The following is a 21,319-nucleotide window of genomic DNA, read 5'->3' on the forward strand; positions in this document are numbered from 1 at the left end:
AATACTAAACAGAAAAATAGTAGAATGACAAAACGTTAACACCTGTTCTCATTGGCATCTTTAACTTTGTAGTAGGTGGAGTGCAGGTGTTGTATATAATCAAATATAAACAATATTTAAGGTGAAAGTGAAGTGTGCTTTCCTGTTTTTCAGCAATATATATATATTTGAAAGCAACTGTCAAGCAATTAGTGTTCCACATGGCAGAAAATGGCAGCTTGTCTAAATGCAGCAAGCTTACACAGTGCAGTTACAAGGTTTTCTGTTTGTTTTTGTTTTACTACTTAGTGCAAGGAGAATCACTAGTTTGGTTTACAGAACAGAACTGTCATATACAAATACTCCACTTGTTCTACACAAGGATATTACATGTGACCACTACAGATGACAATGGAAACTACATATACAAAATATAAACAATTAAAATCAATTAGTTTCCCCTAAAATATATCATCACTTTTCAGGTTCTTAAGTTTAAAACAAAGTTTGGTAAACATGCATATTTAATTTTGGTCCACTCCCCTGATGTTCAGTGGCTCACATTGATTTTGTCAATTACTACACAAATTAAAACATCAACACTTTCTCCAGGTGTCATCCAACTATATTTAAATACAAGTTTTAATCTCAAGACTTTTTGGCCACTATGATTAGTTTTAAGGGAAACTGTCGTGTTACCATTCAGATTCAGAATCTTAGATTATTAACACTGAACATTTAAAATATCTACATTTTTTGCCCCTTATGCGGTCTATTTAGCTATGTATTTCTGTTTACCCTTCAGTCATTTTCATTTTTTGTTTCTCATACTAGTCTCAGAGTTTAAGGCTAGAAGGGACCACCAGATCATCTGTTCTGGCCTCTTGTACATCACAAGCCACTAAATACCACACAGCCACAACACACCAAACCCAACTTCCAGAATTAGACCAAAATATTACAGCCTTCAGAAGACTAAATGACGGCGTGCCACAGGCAGAGAACAGGAGGGGCAAAGGGCATCAATACCACTTCTAAAACTTGGGTTTCAAGGAGAATGATTCAGTTCAAACCAAATAGCTGGTTTTCTTTAAAACACCCCCAAAGCTTGTAGTAATTTGGTAAATTCACAAAAAACTAAAGTATGGCCTAGCTACTTGACAGTGACCCTTTAAATAAGTGACGGCTAAAATCAAATACCAGTCAGAGGCTTTATCCTGTTTCCACTGACATGGTTTAAAAATTCTCATTAATTTTGGTAGGAGTAGGATTGGGCATTTAAATACATCAATAATTGAAAGATGCACTAAATTTAGGGATTTAAACTATATCGTACAAGTAGATAGTGACTGTTTATTACTTATTTTTAATTATTTATTGTATATTCTAGTATTGGTGGATTTCAATATTATTTGTATTAGTAAGAGTATGTGTTTATTCCAAAAGAGTGCTTAACCTGTCAGAACTATCATGAGAAGAATTTTTCGTCAAGTCTCAAAATAAAGAGAACATGGAACAAATGCAAAAATATGAATGTGAACACAACCCACTTAACTGGTAATTTGATTAACTTAATTGGACAATTGCCAGGACAACAGATTCAGTGTTATGTATTTTAGTTGTTAAGAAAGACAAATGTCATACCTAGACAGCTATATGGGACACTTAATGTTTTCTGCAAATCTCCTTCCTGGAGCAGACAGATATGAATCTATGTTTGCTGAATTTGATTCTTTTAGGTCCTCTGTTCATGTCATTCTGCTCCCCTGGGCTATTCTGGCAGCTAAAGATCTGATCCAAAGCCCAGAGAAGTCAGTTGACTTCAGAGGGCTTTGGACTGGACCCTAAATGAACCAAATTTACTTTAATATGTTTATTTTTAAAAATGCATTGTTCCATTTTCATCTTATTTTTAAAGTAATGCATGAATGTTTGCCAGCCTAGTGTTTTTTAAATTAATTTTGAATAATCCAATTGAGACACTGCACCCCATATTCTTCAGTGATATTATATGATTATGAAATAGTTATGATGAATTTTATGAGCTTATGCTGTACAGTTTCCTGTGCAGAGCAAGGTGGTATAATTTTGGGTTTAAACTCCAGAGGGGGTGCGTGCCTGAAGAGCTGGGAGTAGCTTTCCCATGCAGGGGCTGGTCAGAGAGCCTGCTTGTAACTACAGCCAGGTGTGTCCCTACCTGTATGTATGCTCGTGAAAGTGCAGTCTGGAGGACTTTGTAGATTGTCACAGCAGTACAGTTTGAGAGGGAGCCCAGGCTGGTGGGTCAAGGGGCTCTGTGGTACCCCAGTTCCAGGTGCCACCCCAGGGGGAACCCGTCACACTGATCAATTAGTTTTAGATTTCTGTTTGCAGTGGTGTGTGCCATTTACTTATACTTCAACAACAAAATATTTACAAATATTTTATGAACTTTTTTATCACAAAAAGGATATATTTTCATTTAAACTAATGCAGCCCTATCTAATTTATATGATGTATAGCTAAAGATAAGTTCTTACTAAGAAATAAACTTAGTTATAATATTCAAAAAAACATTCCTCATACAATAAAAATACATTTAAAAATTACATTTAATTGACCTTCCCACATAATTCCTCTTAATAACCATACCAACATTCACCTATCCATCAAATTTGGGAGAATCTTATTATAGTCAATACACTTTTTCAAAAGCAAAGATATATTTTGGTAAATACTGGAGGTAGCATGTACAAAGCGAGTAAAGGGGACATAAAAGAATGAAGATAGTCAGCTATATTAACTAGCAGAAAAATTGGCAGTTCAATAGCTCACTTCCCATCCCCATCAACAGGTTTCAGTGTTGTTAATGGAAATTATTGATGCAGTGATTTTTGAAAACTAGTTTTCTGCACTTAGTTATTTTATAGCAGTCCTACATGAATTCAATATCTGTTAATGGCTACAATCAACTAACAAACTGCTTTTAAAGGATAATCGTTCTTATCATGAATAACCAGTGGTTATTCTCTATTAAAATAATGTAAACAATGAAGAATAGGTGAGAGTCTAGAGACTTTTTACAAAGAAACTAACCAAATCAAATGGACTATGCTACTGTGCTTTAGACAGATGTCAGAGGCAATGGTAGCTAGTGGGTGTGGGTGGGTGGGTGGGTGGGTGTGCGCGAGAGAGAGAGAGAGAGGGAGGGAAAGAGAGTGACTACAAATAAGGGAACACAAGGCTTTGTCACTGAATATGAACTTACCTTCCCACATGCTCTGCAATGATGCCTCCTTTTGGTGAATGTAAATCTGGCCTCACATTTCATGCAGTTTGGTGCTTGAGAATCTGGAACCCAAACTGGAGCCACCTCACCTAAAGTAGTAAATGGCTTTCTGGTGGGAGCTCCCAACTGACCAGCTCTGAGATCATTATCTGGACTATCTGGGGCTACTGCAAGGCACGGACTACTAGAGACCCCAGACTCATACTCTTCTAAATGTTCCCCAGTGGTATCAGCAATGGAGGCATTTAATGATGTCTCATCAGGAAACATATCTGCTGCCAAGGTTTCCCCTATTTTTGCTTTACCAAAGACATCATTTTTATTTTTAGTATTACCTCCACAGTTTGGGGGAACAAGGTCGTTTTGTAAATGGTCCGATAATGGCTTTGGAATTTGCAATTTAAGATTTGTAGGTTGTTTGGGTCTTGCACCACCAAATGGAACACTGATAGGTTGCAGGTTAGTTACTGTTTTTGGTAATATTTGCCCTTGCAGAGATGGTACCTGACTGCAGAGATTATGTAAATAATTTTTCTTCATTTGGTCACCAGTGCTGTTTAAAATGAGACCACTCCCATCAGCAGCCTCACTTCCTCTTTGTTCATAAACATTAGTGTAACATTCTGACTTGCTCTCCTCTATCTCCTTTTCCTCTGTCACTGAGTCTTCCTTGGAGGGTAAAGTCTTTGGAATATGAGCAACAATTGGGTTCTGCATTCCATAGGAATCACAACCATTAGACAGAGAGCTTGCTGCTGATGTACCCATAACATCAGAGAGACTGGACCCTTCAAGCTCATCTATATAAATCCCCTTTATGTCCATGCCTGCTTCCATCATCCCATCTCCATCTTTCCCACTATTACTACAAGCCTCCTCAGGCTCTTTCATCTGCAAAAGTCTTTCATTCTCTCCATGAGTTTGCTTATTATTCAGTTTAGTCAATTCCCAATTAGTCATCTCCTGAGATTCAGGGAAACACTCTGCCCCACTGAGCAATTCAGTTGTGCTGAGAATTTTGTTACATTCACCGACTTCACTTTCCACACCACTAACATCCTCGGAAGTAATACATTCTTCAAAGCGTTCACTGTAATTGCCACTTTCAGACATATTAGGCTGACACGTTTGAGAGCGCATAGGTAGCCCAGATTGATACAGTTGAGATGTTTGTTCTTCTACAGTTTCCTCTATCATGAAGCTTCCATTACTTGAACTAGGAGAAGAATTTTTAGCTTCCAGATCTGTTCTTTGAGTAATTCCTCTGCTAATAAAATCCTCAACTGATGCACAACTCTCTTGTGTTTTAACAGTACCACCAACTGGTCTCTGCAATAAGGTCAATGCATTAATCCCTGCAATTGTAGACTCTGAGAACAGAGAGTCTCTATTAATATTAAAATCATCCTTTAATCGATGGGGGAGGCATGCATTGGACAGACTATCAGATGAAGTATTAATCAAATGGCTAACAGAGTCAGCCTCAGCATACAGCCGATCTAACTGTACTCCTTGCTTTTCTGTATCTGTATCTTTTTCAGTGGATCCATTTACAGTAACACCAAACTGATCATTCTGTCGGTTTTCATTATCCAGTGTAAAGCTAATAGTATCCATTAGGGACTGAGTGCTGTAATTTCTACAATCCAGCAAATTGCCACTTTGTAGAGTCCTTCTGTCGCAGTTATGCATGACTGCCACTACTAGAACATTTTTCTCTTCTGGCAAGCAGGCTGGATTTCCACATTTCCTTTCTCCTGTTTCCATAGCATTACACTGATCATCCTGATTACTATTTCTCTTCATTAAATGATCATCTGCTTTTGCCTGATCATCAATCCACACAGTTGGGGTCTCTGGATTTATACTAAGATCCATTCCATTAGCACAATGATCCCTCTCTCCTCCTGTTGGAGTGGTGGTTGAATGGGTCAGGGAGAAAGACTTTAAACTCTGTTGACACTCATTAGGAATTGAAGCTTCATGCACGCTGGACAGAGCTGGATTACATGACAGCCGATGAGAAGGGGGATCTAGAACCTGATTCCACTTTGCACCCAATAATGTAGGTGAAACGGCAGTATCTGAAAAATTAATAGTTTAAATAATGACTATATTATAATCCATCATGGTGACACAACTCCCCCAGCTTTACTTTATCGGATAGGTAACCATCCATGGTTCCTATAATCCTTTTATATAACAAAACTACTCCTAAACTAGAAATGCATAGATGTCTGAATATGGACACAATAGCAAAAGACCACTTACTAATACTTAAGTATCCAAGATCAACATCTAATAATATAAACTGCACAGAGTTTCTGGAAAATAACATCTTTAGGGTTATGCAACCAGTCAGTTGTCCAGTTCTATTCTGAACAGGCAATTCTAAATTGATTGATTGATACAATAAGTAGAAAGGGGGATGGGACATAACACAAAAAAATCCTCAGTTGCCTCCGCAGTAGGAGGGAGGAAATTAGAGCACACAGAGATTTTATACTTAGAATATGATCGTCTTCACTCTAGGATTTATGTGCAGTGGCATTTTTGTCAGGGTGCTTAATTCTCCCAATATTGAAGAAGAATGTTTAAATAACTGTTTTCACAGAATTGTTAAAAACAAGTTACATCAATATTTCTATTCCTATTAGGTTTTGTAAAACCCCTTACTTTACACAAGCTACAATTCTAACAATATCCCTTTAAAAATTTTCTACATCAACAGTTAAATATAAACTACCTCACCACTGATAAACAGGTAAATAGAAAATGACTATGAGATGCTGTCCTCGGTTAAGGAAAACCATGTAAAATTCACAGGTGGCTTTGCAAGTACTGAGATCAGTTTGCAATTCATGAAAATTAAAAGGATGTTACGCTACCCTGCCCCACATATGGTTTTCTCTGCATAATGTCAAGCACACAACCTTTTTACAAAGTCACTCACCTTCATTTTGTTCAAATTCATCTAAAACCTTATCGAGGTTATATGCTTCTGCTTGGAAATAGTTCTCCATTTGTCAGAAAATACCACCAGTTCCTTGTCTGAACCTGTCAAACAGAGACCAGATTACCAACAGGTATTGAAGATTCAGTTAGCAATATTCCATTATCCACTCCCTTTATTTACCAGGAGAAAATTCCCTCAAATATATACAAAATGTAGATCAATTTAAAGTATTGCACACACAAATTGAGGGCTTTTTCTGATGATCAAAATTATTTCTGCACTTGAATTAACCTAATCCTAATTAGCTGTTTCCCCATCGAGATAAATTTTGATTTTTTTAAAACATGGCAGCCTTCAAAGTTTACAAATAATGTCAAAACATATATGCTTTAAATTTTAAGCCAAGTCCAGATTTTTTTAAAATAATTAACTACCTAAGAGCACATGTGAAATGTAAGACACTAAAAACCGGCATACTGACAGAGGAAATTTACATGTAGAATTTGTTGATGTGGGCCAGGTGGCTGAAGCTACAATGTTGTTAACATTTGGGAGAGGACGTTTCATTTTCATATGCCGGCTGTCAGAGCAACTGAAACTATTCTAATCAGATGAACGGAAAGTATACTAAGCCATTTGAGTCTGCAAGTGTAAGTCATTTCATAGTACACTTCATTCCATACCACACCAATTACAAGGCATTATATGCAAGACTGTCTTTCAGAGATACAGAAATAAAATGCTTCATGAAATCTAAATAGGAGAGAGCTATTTTTCTGTAGGGGTGGCAAGAAGAAAGTGCCCTTTTTTTAACATGTTCCAAACCTCCCGGATTTTTCCCACCACAATACAGTGATAATCAAGAGGAGAAATCTTCCGCTCTTATTTATTGACAGCATTTCCATCTTAACTGATGAGCAGAGATATTTTTCAGCACATTATCAGTAAATCAAAAATCACACTATAATCATACTCTTTTGCCAGTATGGCTCATTACTGGTAGCACAACTAGGTGTTTCAAGGACCTTCTTAATATTTCAATTTCAAGGAATAAGTTAACAGTGCTATCTGCCCCACCATTTAAATGGAACTATCAAACCTGGTAAGCTAACCTGGTACAAGTTTCAGATATCAAAGGTGGTGGTGCAAGCTTCCCCATATTGCCTCCCAGAAGACCCTCAGAAAGGCAAGACTCACTTTCAACGGTAAGCATGAGTTTGACACGATTTCTGTAATACTTAAATTACCACCATGTCTGCTGTAGATGTGAGAACTCCCACATTCAACACACAGGCCATTGAAAAGCAACACCATCTAATGAACAAGACACTCAACTGATAGTCTGAAGTTCAGGATTTAGTCTCATTCTGCCACTGGACTAGCTATATGGCTTTGGACCAGTAATTTAATATGTCCATGCCTCTGTTTCCATATACATAAAATACAGATAATACTTAATTCCTTAGCTGAGTAGATTCTAGTGATTCCTAACAACATAAGTTAAGGTAAACACCCCCATTAAAAGAGAGGAAAACAACATGAGAAGGATAGATAAACTGAGCCATTAAGGGTATTTCTTCAACTTAACATAACCAGTCAAGTGACACTTTAGCTCTGGCAGCACAAGGAATATGATCTTTTTGCTAACAATGATTGCCAGCACTGAGATGTGCTGATCTAGTTCTGAAAACATTTAAATTCCCAGCACAGACATTTTCTCTGTTACAGAGTGCATGCCATAGCATGCCTACTGTATATGGGGCCTTTGATTTGACCTATTCTTTGGAAATCATCTGAAACAAAAGGGAGAGAAAAGGTCTTATTCTTCTCAGCACTTGTTTTCAACACTGTGGGCTTGGCTACACTTGAGAGTTGCAGCGCTGGTGGAGGCTTTCCAGCGCTGCAACTTAGTAACTGTCCACACCTGCAAGGCACATCCAGCGCTGCAACTCCCTGGCTGCAGCGCTGGCTGAACACCTGGTCTGCTTGGGGTATAGCGAGTGCAGTGCTGGTGATCCAGCACTGCTCATCAAGTGAGGACACACACCAGCGCTGTTATTGGCCTCCAGGGTATTAGCAGATATCCTAGAATGCTTTTAACTAAATTACTCTCTTTCTTTTGTTATGCAGCCTCTTTTTGTTTTGTTGTGAACTCGGAGCTCCTCCGGGAGCTGCTTATCTAAAAAACAAACACAGCTCCTGTTTGCTGTGATCAATCTGTACCTGACTGTGAACAATCAAATGAGATAACCCCTGTGAATGAGGCAGGCAGGGAGTGAGTGTTTGCTTGACAGAGAAACAGCGGGGGCAGAGGGATGCAGGCTGTTTGCAGTTAAGAGTTAAGAGTAAGGGGTCGGGAACATTTTCTGATTTTGCAAGACAGGAAGCTAACACACAGTGTTGGCTCCAAAAATCCCCCCTCTCTCTCTCCCCTGCTCCCTGTCACACTACACCCCACCCCACCCCCCTCTTTTGAAAAGCATGTTGCTGCCACTTGAACGCTGGGATAGCTGCCCATAATGCATCACTCCCAACAGCGCTGCAAATGTGGCCACACACCAGCTCTGGTAGCTGTGAGTGTGGCCACACACCAGCGCTGTTCCTACACAGCTGGATGACCAGCGCTGTAAACTCCCAGCGCTGCAACTCTCAAGTGTAGCCAAGCCCTGTGTGACGAGGGGGAAAACAGTCAGGGTGTCTACAGACAGGGCTGGCTCCAAGTTTTTTCCCGCCCCAAGCAAAAAAATTTTCCCGTGCCTTCCCAGCCCCACCCCAACTCCACCCCTTCCCCGCCCCATTCCAACCCCTTCCTCAAATCCCCACCCCCTTGCCCGGGCACGCCACATTTCCCCTCTACCCCTCCCTCCCAAGGGGGGAGAAATGGAGCGTTGATGCACTTGGGAGAGGAGGCGGAGGTGAACTGCGGGGGTGGGGAAGCGGTTCCTCTGCCCCCCCACCAAGGTCACTTCCTGCGGTCCTCCCCGTGCCCCCCACCGCCACAGCTCACCTCCGCTCCGCCTACTCCCCTGAGCACGCCGCCACTCCGCTTCTCCCCCCTCCCTCCCAGGCTTGCCGCAAAACAGATGATTCGTGTGGAAAGCCTGGGAGGGAGGGGGGAGAAGCAGAGCAGCGGCACACTCGGGGGAGCAGGCGGCAGTGGAGCAGAGGTGAGCTGGGGTGGGGAGCGGTTCCTCTGCTCCCTCCCCGGGTTACTTCCTGCAGCCCTCCCTGCGTCCCCCACCGCCGCAGCTCACCTCCGCTCAGGGCCGGCTCCCAGCTTTTTGCACCCCAAGCAAAAAAAAAGGAGCCGGAGTGCCGCCCCTTGGAAAGTGCCACCCCAAGCACATGCTTGGAGCGCTGGTGCCTAGAGCTGGCCCTGTCTACAGAGTCCAAGCTCAAATGTGTACATCACAGTTAAATAGCCCCCCAGCGTGAGCCCTGTGAGCCCAAGTCAGCCGGCATGAGCCAGTCGCAGGTATCAAATTGCAGTATAGACATACGCATAGTGCCTGAGAGGTAGTCTGGCTTCATGAAGAACAGCCAGCTGCAAGGTTTAGGGTCTGTTGTCCATGCTACAGATACAACTGAATCAGGAAACTAATTACAGCAGGGTTGCAATCTGAAGTTACACTTCATCTTAACCATGCACCCTACTTTGTTTACACCAGGAAAATCCATAATGTTAGAAAATATATTGACTAACACGTTTTAACTACCACAATGTTGAACACAAATTTTTCCTTTAGTTTGAACAAAGACAGTTGTATTTAAACACATCAGCAGGTCAACCAGCAATAATGCAAAATTAAGGGTGAGAAATCAAGCATTCAAATGTGAGGATATGCAGATTAAATGTTTTTAAGCTCAACCTTAACTTTGCCTCCTTGTGTTTATACCTCAACATCGAATTACAAATTATTTATCAATATATACAATGGAAATGTCTTATTTTTAAGTCTCAGTGACATCTACAAAACAAATCCATTTTAAAGAAAATCAGTTCAGTAGTTTTGTAGTTATGAATTGTATCAGGCCCCATCACAAGCTCATGTTAAAAAACAGGGACCAGATTCACTGATGCAATCCAAAGGGTCTAGAGAGCAGCTCATCTGGCATGGGGAAGTCCCCCAGTGGTGTAGGGCAAGTGTTGCTACACCATCTCCCAACAAGGCAGTTAACTGGGATGGGAAGGAACACAGACAGGATGCTACTGCATTCCAAATGTTTTCTACTGGCAGATGGTTCCTTGGGGGCTATAGGCAGCAGTGTACTTTAGAGCAGACTAAAGTAATTTGGGGCTAGCACAGAACCAACCCCAGAGTCAGGGAGACACATCTGCTCCTTTGTGTGTGTGTCCCCCTCCTCCCCCCACCATGCCAACTGTGCCAAGCAAAAACCTAAATATTTGCAAGCCATAATTAACGTGGGTTAGATGGCCACTTATGTAGCAGCAAAATAAACTATTAAGGGTCAGGCATTAACACTAATTATGTTTTCTCTCCTTAGTTTCTCAGTGAGAAAACTACTTAAAACAGAGACAGAATCCAGAGAACAGTCCTCTCCAGATTATGATATCGTGAAATATGGAGACTATACTACTTGGTGGGTTGCGTCTAAAAAAATTTAAACAAAAATTCAGCAAAATTTCAATTCGTGCAAAATTACTACATCAAAATGTTAAGCAGTCCTGAAAGGAAATTCAAAGATAAGGCTAGATCCCTGGCCTTAGCCCTCCCAAATCTGCCCATGTGTATTGTACTGTGTATGGCTATAAGATCATCCACTGTTGAAAGGCATACAGCTAGATGACTAACCATATCATTTACAATATCCAGTCATACGGGCAACAAGCTGAGTGATTTACAGAATAGCAATTTAAGTGAAGCTTTGCTTTCAAGAGTTTGAGAAAAGTTCAGCATTTTTCATTTGATACCATATTGGCTTTCTCCAAGCAGCTAAAGTCTATTGTACAGATTTAGAGATTTTCTAAAATGCCAGGTTTACATAGCAGACTGGGACAGCTTGGATTCATGAGTCTCTACGGACACTTACTGCAAATCAGCAGATTATTAGGCTGCCAGGCACACCTAAGTCCATGCACTCAAAATCCTTGATAACATTTTTCATTCAAATAAATGATTGCAGAATACAGCATTTGCATTTTTTAATTAGCTGTTTCTCCCATAAATATACAAACACTAAATTAGTGCACTTTAGAAACAGAACAGCCTGCAAAACTTTAGTGGTTCTCTGGCTGCTTTTCCTCCCTGTCATTTTGATGCCTTCACTCAGCGCACCCCACCAAACTCTTGAAACACCTACCTTTACCTTGTGCACCAAAACACCAGTGTCTTAATACATATTGCTCCTTAAAAACAGGCTTCTTCCACAAAGCCTTCTAAAAGATGATCAACCAAAATTAACTCAACTACATCAAGATTATTTTATTCAAAGTATTATACTGTATATTTCACATCTACACCGTTTGTATTTAATTTAGAATTTTGGCAGGGGCCCAATCTGGCAAACAGTTACACGCCTGAGAATAGTAACTTCCTCGGCAAAGTCCCACTGAGGTCAATTAGATTCTGACCAAAAAGTACTAGCAGGCATTTGTAGGACTGAGCAGTTTGAAAAGCATCAGACAGGATTCCTGTGCTCAGTAACAATGTGAACCATGATGCTGTTTGAAACCACTCCATTAAAATTTCTTTCCTGCTTCTTAAAACATAAAAAGGGCATCCATAAACGAATTCTCTAGCATAAATATATAAACTTTTTTGTAGGACCACTCAAGTGAATTTGATGGCAAGCACTGATTTATGTAAATAGAGATACCAACAATCATTGACGTACTGGTTTTTGAGGCGCAAGGAGGAAGACATATACTACACTGATTACATGGCTTCGAAAACATTTTTAAAGAGTGAAACATCTCTTTAGGTTTCTGTACATTAATACCACATGCAGAAAAATGTTTCTGGCTTACAAAAAAATCAAATCTGATCACTCATTCAGGTCATTTTTCAGCAGAGTACGTTTCTGGGGATCATTTTAAGATTCCTGAAAACAGGAGTTTAATATGCACTCAAATATATCTGCATTGGTATAATTAAGATTTAAATTAGATTATTTTTCCCTTCCTAATCATGCCTGAGTTTTTCCCATCACGTGATTTATATTGGCCGAAGTGACAGCAAAGAACAAGCTGAAGAACAAGGTCATACGCAACTAGAGAAAGCAATCCACTTTAAATGGCACTATTTTTATTGATTTTAGTCTCTCTCAAGTAGCAGGTGCTTTACAAATGTTACAAAACAATATCTAATACAAAATTTTACGTCTTCAGTAAATGTATGGAACTGTCTATACATCAATAATAAATCAAGCCCACAGAACGACCACTCCTAACACTTTATACCCACTACCCTGAAAGCCTTACACAACACAGTACAGTTAATGTTTTAAAATAATTACTTTATAAACTTTATGGAAAAAATCTGTATATTTTAATATTTTTAATGGGAAACTGCTGATTTAAATTTGGTCCATCCTAAGACAAATAGAAGCGTTTCTACATTTCCCCTCCATAAATCCAAATGCAGAAAGTTGTTTGTAAACAAATATACATTCTACTGAGAAGTTTGAAGCCTAAAATGGCTTGAAGCACTAAGAACCAGCCACTGAAATTAACTATACAAAAATGAACCTGACTTCATTGATTTTCATTGTCCATGCTGAAATATACAAAGTAAACAAAGAGCATCAGAAGAGACAAGCACATTGAAACATTGTAATTATTTCACTTAATAATCCAAGGCATTATTAAAAATGTGTTTGTTTTCAACAGTTAGTTAAACTGACGCAGTCCTTTTAAATAACCTCACTGAAGCCTATCTCTAGCTGCTATTTACCAGAAAAGGTCTGCTGGAAATGCTGAAGTATAAAACCAGCAATTATTATTTATAAAACAAATGACTCGTTTCTTTCCATCTCCCTTCAAGAAAGAAAAAAAAAAGAGCCAAAACCACAGCTAGTGCCCTTAATGCCCTTTTCTTGACAGAGGAGGATACCCGTGGTTCTCTTTCCCCAGTGCCCTGTCCACAACTCCCAATGTATCGGAGCCTGCCTAGAATTGAATATTTCTTTCCTGCATGGATGGCCAGGGATTAAGGACTGGAAGAGAAAACACACAAGGGTCTAATATAGTATGCTACAATGATCTATGATCAATGAAGCTATGGTCTCTGTGGTTTAGAATTGTAGTTTAATAAAAAAAAATCGTTACCCTTAAACTAAACACACTTCATAAATGAACAGAAACATACACCTTTGTTGCTTGCTGGCTGCCTCGCACCCAATTCATGGGAACGAGTACCAGCATCAAAATTTATGTGGAGTTGTTTTTTCCCCCCTCATCCCTTATTTAAAGCATAATATAACATTTAAGAAGATCATTTATAACTGTAGAGCAGTTCTGGACTGCTGATCATATGATTTCCATGTAGCGCCCCATGGCAATAAAGACCCATACCTTTATGAATAATTTACAGGATTTGAGGCGAAAGACAGGGAAGTACACACATAACTAACTCTCTTTAAAAAACTGAAGCTGAAACAGGTCTGAGGAGAAGACCCCCAACAACATTTTTAACCTAGTTGTTCCAAAAGAAAAAGAAAAAAAAAAGACTCTTTGCTCAATCCTGCAAATCCTTAGGCATGTAAGCAATCCCATTGAACCCAATGGGACTACTTACATGAGTAATCAGTGTTTATGCAAACGAGGACTGGAATGATGGGTCCCTATGTTGGTAGATAGCACCTTATTGTTTCCTTTAGTAAATAACAGAATTCTTGCTCCTATTAAACAAAGTGGATCAGGCCAATGGGGTAACTGCCATATGTTCAGCTACATGTTTCCATTAAAATCAAAGTGAGTTATGTGAGTAAGTCACTGTACTTTTTTAAAATTTATTGCAGTATAACATTTTCCCCTAAAATATCTTTGTTTACCTTGTTTTCTTTTCCTCCTTAGAGGTCATCCTGATATTTGAAAGAATTGGTATAACATGATTAAGATGATTAATAACTTCACCTTACTGCACCCTGAGATGGATTATTGAGAACACAATTGAATTCCAAGGCAGTCTTGCCATCAATTTTGTGGACTTTCAAAAGGCATTCAATAGTGTAAACAGGGCAACAATGTGGAAAATTGTGGAACAATCTGAAATTGCAACAAAATTAATTAATATTATAAAGGCATTCTACACCAACTCAAAATGCTGCATTAAAATGGAAAATGGATTGAGTAAGCCATTCAGTATCAAGATAGGTATAAGGCAGGGGTACGTCCTGTCTCCTTTTTTGTTTATCCTAGTCATCGACTAGGGACTAAAACAATGCGACAGTGATACATATGGCGTAAAATGGGACAATTCAAGGCTATTTGATCTAGACTTTGCTGACAACATTGCTCTTATCAATAAAGATGCCAACGGACTACAAAAATGCACAAACCAAGTAAAAGAAGTAATGGAGAAGCCAGGTTTGAGATACAATGCAAAGAAATGTAAAATCATGTTAATGGGGACTACAGGGACAGAAATCAAAATTGAAGAAGAGAAACTGGAGACGGTGGACAATTTTACATATCTTGGAACTACCATCAGCCAAGACGGTACTAGTTCTGAGGAAATAAGACAACGATTTAGGAAGGCAAATGCTGCATTTAGAAGACTCAAAAACGTCTGGCAACTCAAACATCTCCTTCAAGACAAAACTGGACATGTACAAAGCAATTGTTATCACCATCACAACATATAGCAGTGAGACATGGCAACTTACCAAGAAAGATACGCAAAAGCTGGATGCATTTCATCACAAAATGTCTGAGAAGAATATTGGGAATAACATATAGAGATAGGAAGATGAATAAAGGCATCCTCTCACAGATAATCTTCAAAAGAAGACATCAGTGCCTGGGACATGTGCGGAGAATGGAAAAAGAATGCTTACCAAATACTGCCCTTGAATGGAAGCCAGAAAATGCAAGAAGAGAGGAAGACCGCGAATAACATGGAAATGAACGGTTCTGAAAGACATCAAGCACCTCAACATGAAATGGGAAGATTTGGAGAGAAGGGCAGTTAACAGGCAAGGATGGCAAATGTGGGTAGCCCAATGTCCAGCAAAACACGGGATGGACTAAGGTCTAAGGTAAGGACTGTCACTGAATCAGAAGGGCAGTGTTCTATGGCTCAAAGCTGGTCCTTTCAATCATTATTTTGAAGAGGGCAGAGGCTTAAATGTTTTAACCATAACAATCTTCAAATAGCTCAACAGAGATGCATTTTATTTGTTGATGAAAAAGTACAATAAATCGAGACTGAACAACAAACTGAATTCAATGACCATTGCATTGAAGGGCAGTTTATTGAGTCACTGAAAAGCAGAACTGATATTCCATAAACAGCTCAGAAAGTCTACTGTGTCAAGATACAGCAATTTCTGAACCACCAAATGCTGGGCCTCTCTTTCGCCAACCTTATGTTTCTTTTTGTTGTCTTTATTCTCCACTTTATGAACTGATTTAGGCTAAATTTGAATTGTGGTGCTTATGAAAGTAATATTGACTACAATGGCCATAGCCAGGCATACTGCTGACAAGAGAGCTTTGTAAATAACCCCACAAAATATACCTCAATTTCTGGCTAATAACATTTAATATTCCAGTCCTGGGTTTCTCCTGACTGAAGATATAGGTGATGGTTTTGTGATGTAGGCTGAGCCCACCAAATCACTTATTTTTGACAGTGAAAAGCTAATGAAATAATGTTTTATGTCAAATAGACAACTTCCAGTCACCCCACTGGGTCATGTTTTTTGTATAAACAAATAAAAAACCAACATGTTTTATTTATCAACTTACCAAATGTTTGTATCATGGCATGCATTACTCAGCATCTACAAGGGTTCTCTTCTCTTTAAAGCTTATGAACGCTTAGGCATAAACAGTGTGGCAGACTGAAGAGATCTCCAATATCTACAGATCATATATAAATGTTCACTCTGTCATGGCACCTAGGCCCAAGTCCATCTCTATGCTATTGCAAATCTAAATCTTCCTTGAAGAAGACAGGCTAATCTGTCTATGAAAATTGAACATTCTGAATACTATAAAGAATTGTGCAACTTGACCCAAAAATGCAACAAAACAATGAATGCTTACAACTATTTATAGATTAAGTTGCCTGCAGAAAAATGTTTATATATGATGGTTTATATATGATTTTGTGACCCAGGGACCAATTAGTGCCTGGCAAGTGGCACAGAGAAGGTCTATACAGGTCACAGGAATCTCCTGAGTATATGTGCATTCTAGTTCACCAATGAGTGTCATGTGAAGCCTCAAATAAAAAGGTGTCACCCCAGTCATCAGGATCATTGTGAAATGTATGTACAGATGTTATGTATAAGCACTGAAAATTATAAGGTCTGTGTCTAGGGACTGGTCACCAGCAAAGGTGAAAAACAGGTTTCCTGTCAGACAAGAATTGTTTAACTAGCTGGCTGTTTCTATGTAAATTACATATTGTAGAGTTCACAATGGGTCTCCTGTCACCAGTCTGAACTGAATGCAAATGAAGGAGTGGGGACTTCAGAAAGAAACTAATAGGAGGAGGAAAATAGTGGGGGGGGGGAGGAGAGGAAGGGAAGCGACCCAATCCAGAGGTACACATCAGAGGCTTGCTCCACTAAATTTGGGGGGCAGACACCCTTCCACTCTTCTCTCAAGAAGTAAAAGGACAGCAATTTTGCTTCATGAAAAAAGGGTCTCAGTCGGGTTTGGCTGAAAACACTGGAGTGAAATTTGAGTGAGATAAACTTCTTTAGACAGGAAGTTAACCTGCTTGTTAAGTTTAGTCTCTAGAAAGCACCTTCTGTTTTTGTTTTATATGCAACCATTTGTTTCCAATAATATTCTTACTTCCTATCACTTGATTCTCTGTTTTTCAATAATAAACTTATTCTTGTTTTCACTTTAACTATACCTAAGTGCTGTGGTGTTAAGCAAAGTACTGATCCTGAGTTGACTCTTACAAGCTGGTGCATACTATTCCTTTGGGAACAGCAGGCCTGGCAATTCAGTGACTGTTCACTGGACAAGTGGAGAGTGTCTCCCACTGACATAGCCCAGTGCGGACAGCGCTTAAGTCGATGTAACATACGTCGCTCGGGGGGTGGGGGGTGTCCTTTTCTCACACACCCCGCCCCCCGAGCGACGTATGTTACATCGACTTAAGCGCTGTCCTAAGTACTAAGTTACACCAATTTAAGTGGTAGCGTAGACCAGCCCTGAGAGGTTGGTGTATGCCTATCACTACCTGTAAAGAAAGCGTGAGGCCTGCGCAGCCCTGGAACACAGTGCTTGTATTGCCAGAGACTGGTGGATTCAGGGAGCTGATCCACAGCAGGCATAGACAAGACTGCTTCATGCTAAAGGAAGGTAGTAGTAAGGTGCCTCACAACCCTGGGTACTCAGGGGAGCATCACGGATGTTAATATATATAATGTAACATGCCAGTTACCATATGCATAAGACAAATATACATCAACTGTCAGAAAAACAAAAACAAAAAAATTCTTCATACTGTCCTAGAGTTATTTGGTATTCTGAACAAGCTTATCTTTGTAGTTGCCTTCCAGGAGAGAACTGCTGTGTGATTCTGCATCTTTTAACTGGGGTATGCCCTGTGCAGAGAGATGTCTCTTGCATTATACCCTAGGAGTGGAAACATTCAACTTCATCCTAGTTTCTGGTGGTAGGGAATTAAACAGCTGAAGATCTTGCTACTAGAACATTCTGCCCTGGGTCCTCAAGAATTTTTCACCATTGGAACTGGTAGCCTCAACATTTTTACTCTTGTTTATTCCATACTGGATTACCAGGGCCTAATCTGTTTATTTACATTAACACCCTTTCATAAGGAAATTAACCATAAAAATTTGTCACTGAAGAAGAAACACTAATGTAGATAGCGTTTAAATAAATGCTTGTATCGCTAAGACAAGCTGTGCCAAAGTAACACTGACAGTCCTATTTAAACACACACAAAATTCAGAACTATGTCACTTCACTGTGACTATATATTACATGTAAGACCAGCATTCAAAGCCTGGCCACAACAGACTTGGGAATGAAGTGTAAGCTTTAAATACGGCCTTTAACATTCAGATCCTTAACATTACTGTCATGTAGCTCTGTATTAAATTTCATTTGGTATTTAATGGTGGTTTAAAAGAAAATATTTTGAGGGATATGGAAGAGACAGTACTATTAGAGCTGGGTAAAAAATTTTCAGCAAATTGTTAATTTGCCAAAAATGCAATTTCAGGTTAACCAGAACTATTTGCAAATTCATGTCAAATTTACCAAATAATTTCAACTCAACTCAATTTTTTTGACCTTTCAATTTACTGAAATTTTCAAATATATATTTTCAGGTGGACCTGAAACAATTTTTTTCTTCCAATATTTCAGAATTACCAGCAAGCCAAAAAATCCATTATTCTCTCAGCTCTAATTCTTGCCACACAAAATCATTGACATGATTAACAATTCCTTTGAAAATGAGTATTTTAAGAAGTAAAGTTAACACCCTTTTAAAAATACATAGTAAGCAACTAATAACCTAAAGAAAATTCTGTTTTTAAACTCCAATTTACCAAGAATTTTGTATTTATTCTTTATTATTTTAACACAGCTAACATAAACAACCAAGATAGCAAAGAGAGGAAAGGTATCTAATCTGGAGCAGGGAGCCAATATCAGATTTTACAAGGTAAGACCAAACTTTTTCATTATTAAGGAAAAAAAGATAGAACAAAGACGATTTTTGATCGGTTAGAGATCTGCCTGTACAATTATGTAATGATGGTACTTTTGTTATTCAGCCCCATATTGGGGTTCTTTGTAAAATAAGATTATGAACTAACCTCCGGAATTATTCCCTTTCAGAAACAGAGATAAGCAATAATGAAAAAGTTGTGTTGAAAATGTTTAAAAGACCAAAGAAAAGCCTGAAAGGTAAGCAAAGGAGGACAGGAGAGGAATGGTAAGAAGGAGAGGAGAGGGGGAAAAGTGGAGAAAGGGAGAGGATGGGAGACGTCTAGGGTCGTGTGAGGGTAGGAGCAAAAGAGATGACCTGATGGGGAAATTTATCTGATTATTCCAAAACTTCCAAAAAAGAGGACCATATATCCATAAATGTATATTGGCTGTTTCTATTGTGAAACACTATTCGTTTCATTGCCGTCAGGCTCACTTCGATAGCTGGGCACACTGTTGTAGAATCAGACATTTGGCTATGACCATAGCTTTATCCAACCAAAGTTTTTCAAAGGATATTAGTTTCCAAGACAGATTGGTTAGGCACAGGATGGCATGGCCAGCCTGCAGTTCCACCTTGGTGGAGAGAAAGAAATTGGCCCAAATATTTACCTCTGTTCAAAAAGGACAGATTACAGGGCAATCCAAAGCATATCATATATATTAGCACCTGCAGCACTGCAGCTCTAGCATGTGTCAGATCTGGCTGCTCTGGACTTGAGAAGTCTACAAAAGTCCAGAGCATCCTCCAAAGAATTTTCTGCTGGATTAATCTTAACCCCAAATCTAGCGAGCAATGCTGCATGTTGGAACAAAACTGATTCCACTAAATGTTGGTAAGAGAAAATTGACAGCTCATGTTCCCTAGACAGCTCTCTAACACTCTCACTGCTGACTGCCAATTTGCCTGAGAGATAGGAATACAGACTAGACAGCCCTAGGTAACACAGAGTTATTTTTTCAGAAAGCCTCAGTACTTGGGAAGGGGGTTCAGTGCTGCAAAGGCATCTAGCCCATACTGGCATTGTAGAGCATATTCAAATTAAAGGTATTGCTATTCTTTCTTTGGATCCAGTTGGAATTTCTTCCTAATTTGAGGAAAGGACACAACGGAATCATTTCAGTTATGTGGTTTGTACTAAAAATCTTTTTTGTAATCCAAATGAGGCACAGAATACGTTATGTGCAATTAAAATGTTGGAGTTACCCCAAATTAAAGACTTAGTGTAATAAAGGATGACATTTAAACTTAAAAGCAACCAGACACCAGGATTTCCTAGCAGCTAAAATTGTAACAGATATCTCCTTACAGAAACAGTAGAAGTCTGAGTTTAGGACTGATTCTAATGGTAGTGGAGCTATGATTCCTTCCTCCATGCACAGCCAGGATGGAGAGCCTGTGTCAGGAGGTCAGCCATTGTGTTGCTTGGCTCAAGATTGAGGATATATAGTAAAGCGTAAGGTTGGGCAGATCAAAGTCTTGTGATTTGATAGGCAGCTGCATTTTTCAAAGGATAATCTGGGCTTGTTGCCCACACTCCACAAGAAGGTCTTAAAAATGTTAATTCTGAAAAACGGGGGAATATAAACTGGCAAAGAGCTAAGGACAAATAGAAGTCTCAGGAGGACATTAAACTTTAATAAATTAACTCTGCTCCAAAGGGATAGAGAGAGGGCCTGCCATGTATATAAATCCAGGGCTATCTGTGTGATAAAAGGACTGAAATTAATTTTAACTATTTATTTTATATTCCTAGGAAAAAGGATCCCAAGTACCTGATTTCTACCTGATACCAGCAAAAAGGCTACAAGGATGATTTATATTTATATTTATATTATTTTATATTATATTATAGACAGACACCCAGAGACTAACTGCTTCCAACTTGTACCATTTTGTACCCTGAGATTTTCCCAAACAACTGAAAAAGCAGCAAAGAGTTCTGTGACACCTTATAGACTAACAGACTGTTAGTCTATAAGGTGTCACAGGACTCTCTGCTGCTTTTACAGATCCAGACCAACACGGCTACCCCTCTGATACCAAACAACTGAAGTTTTTAATATGTTGGAGATGGTCTGAAGGGGGTTGATGATGACTAAAAGTATATAATCAGCATAAGCATATTTTCATCTCTCGGGTCCCTATTTTTATATCCTGGATCCCCTGGTGTGCTCTAATTTGTATTGCCAGTAGCTTTATGGACAAATCAAAGAGGTACAG

At 39.2% G+C, this 21,319-nt stretch overlaps 1 protein-coding gene across 2 annotated transcripts in view; it reads right to left on the bottom strand.

Moving 5' to 3' along the window:
• ZFYVE9 (zinc finger FYVE-type containing 9) overlaps positions 1-21,319 on the bottom strand; it is a 96,782-nt gene that overhangs the window by 39,757 nt on the left and 35,706 nt on the right. For both annotated transcript variants that reach the window (XM_039483636.1, XM_039483637.1), the window contains exons 3-4: positions 6,201-6,304; positions 3,227-5,331 (exon numbers count right to left, since the gene is read on the bottom strand). In XM_039483636.1, coding sequence (XP_039339570.1) covers positions 3,227-5,331; positions 6,201-6,270 — 2,175 coding nt within the window. In that variant the 5' untranslated portion in view covers positions 6,271-6,304. The remainder of the gene's footprint in view (positions 1-3,226; positions 5,332-6,200; positions 6,305-21,319) is intronic.

Source organism: Mauremys reevesii, linkage group 8 (assembly GCF_016161935.1).
Source record: "Mauremys reevesii isolate NIE-2019 linkage group 8, ASM1616193v1, whole genome shotgun sequence".
NCBI lineage: Eukaryota > Metazoa > Chordata > Testudines > Geoemydidae > Mauremys > Mauremys reevesii.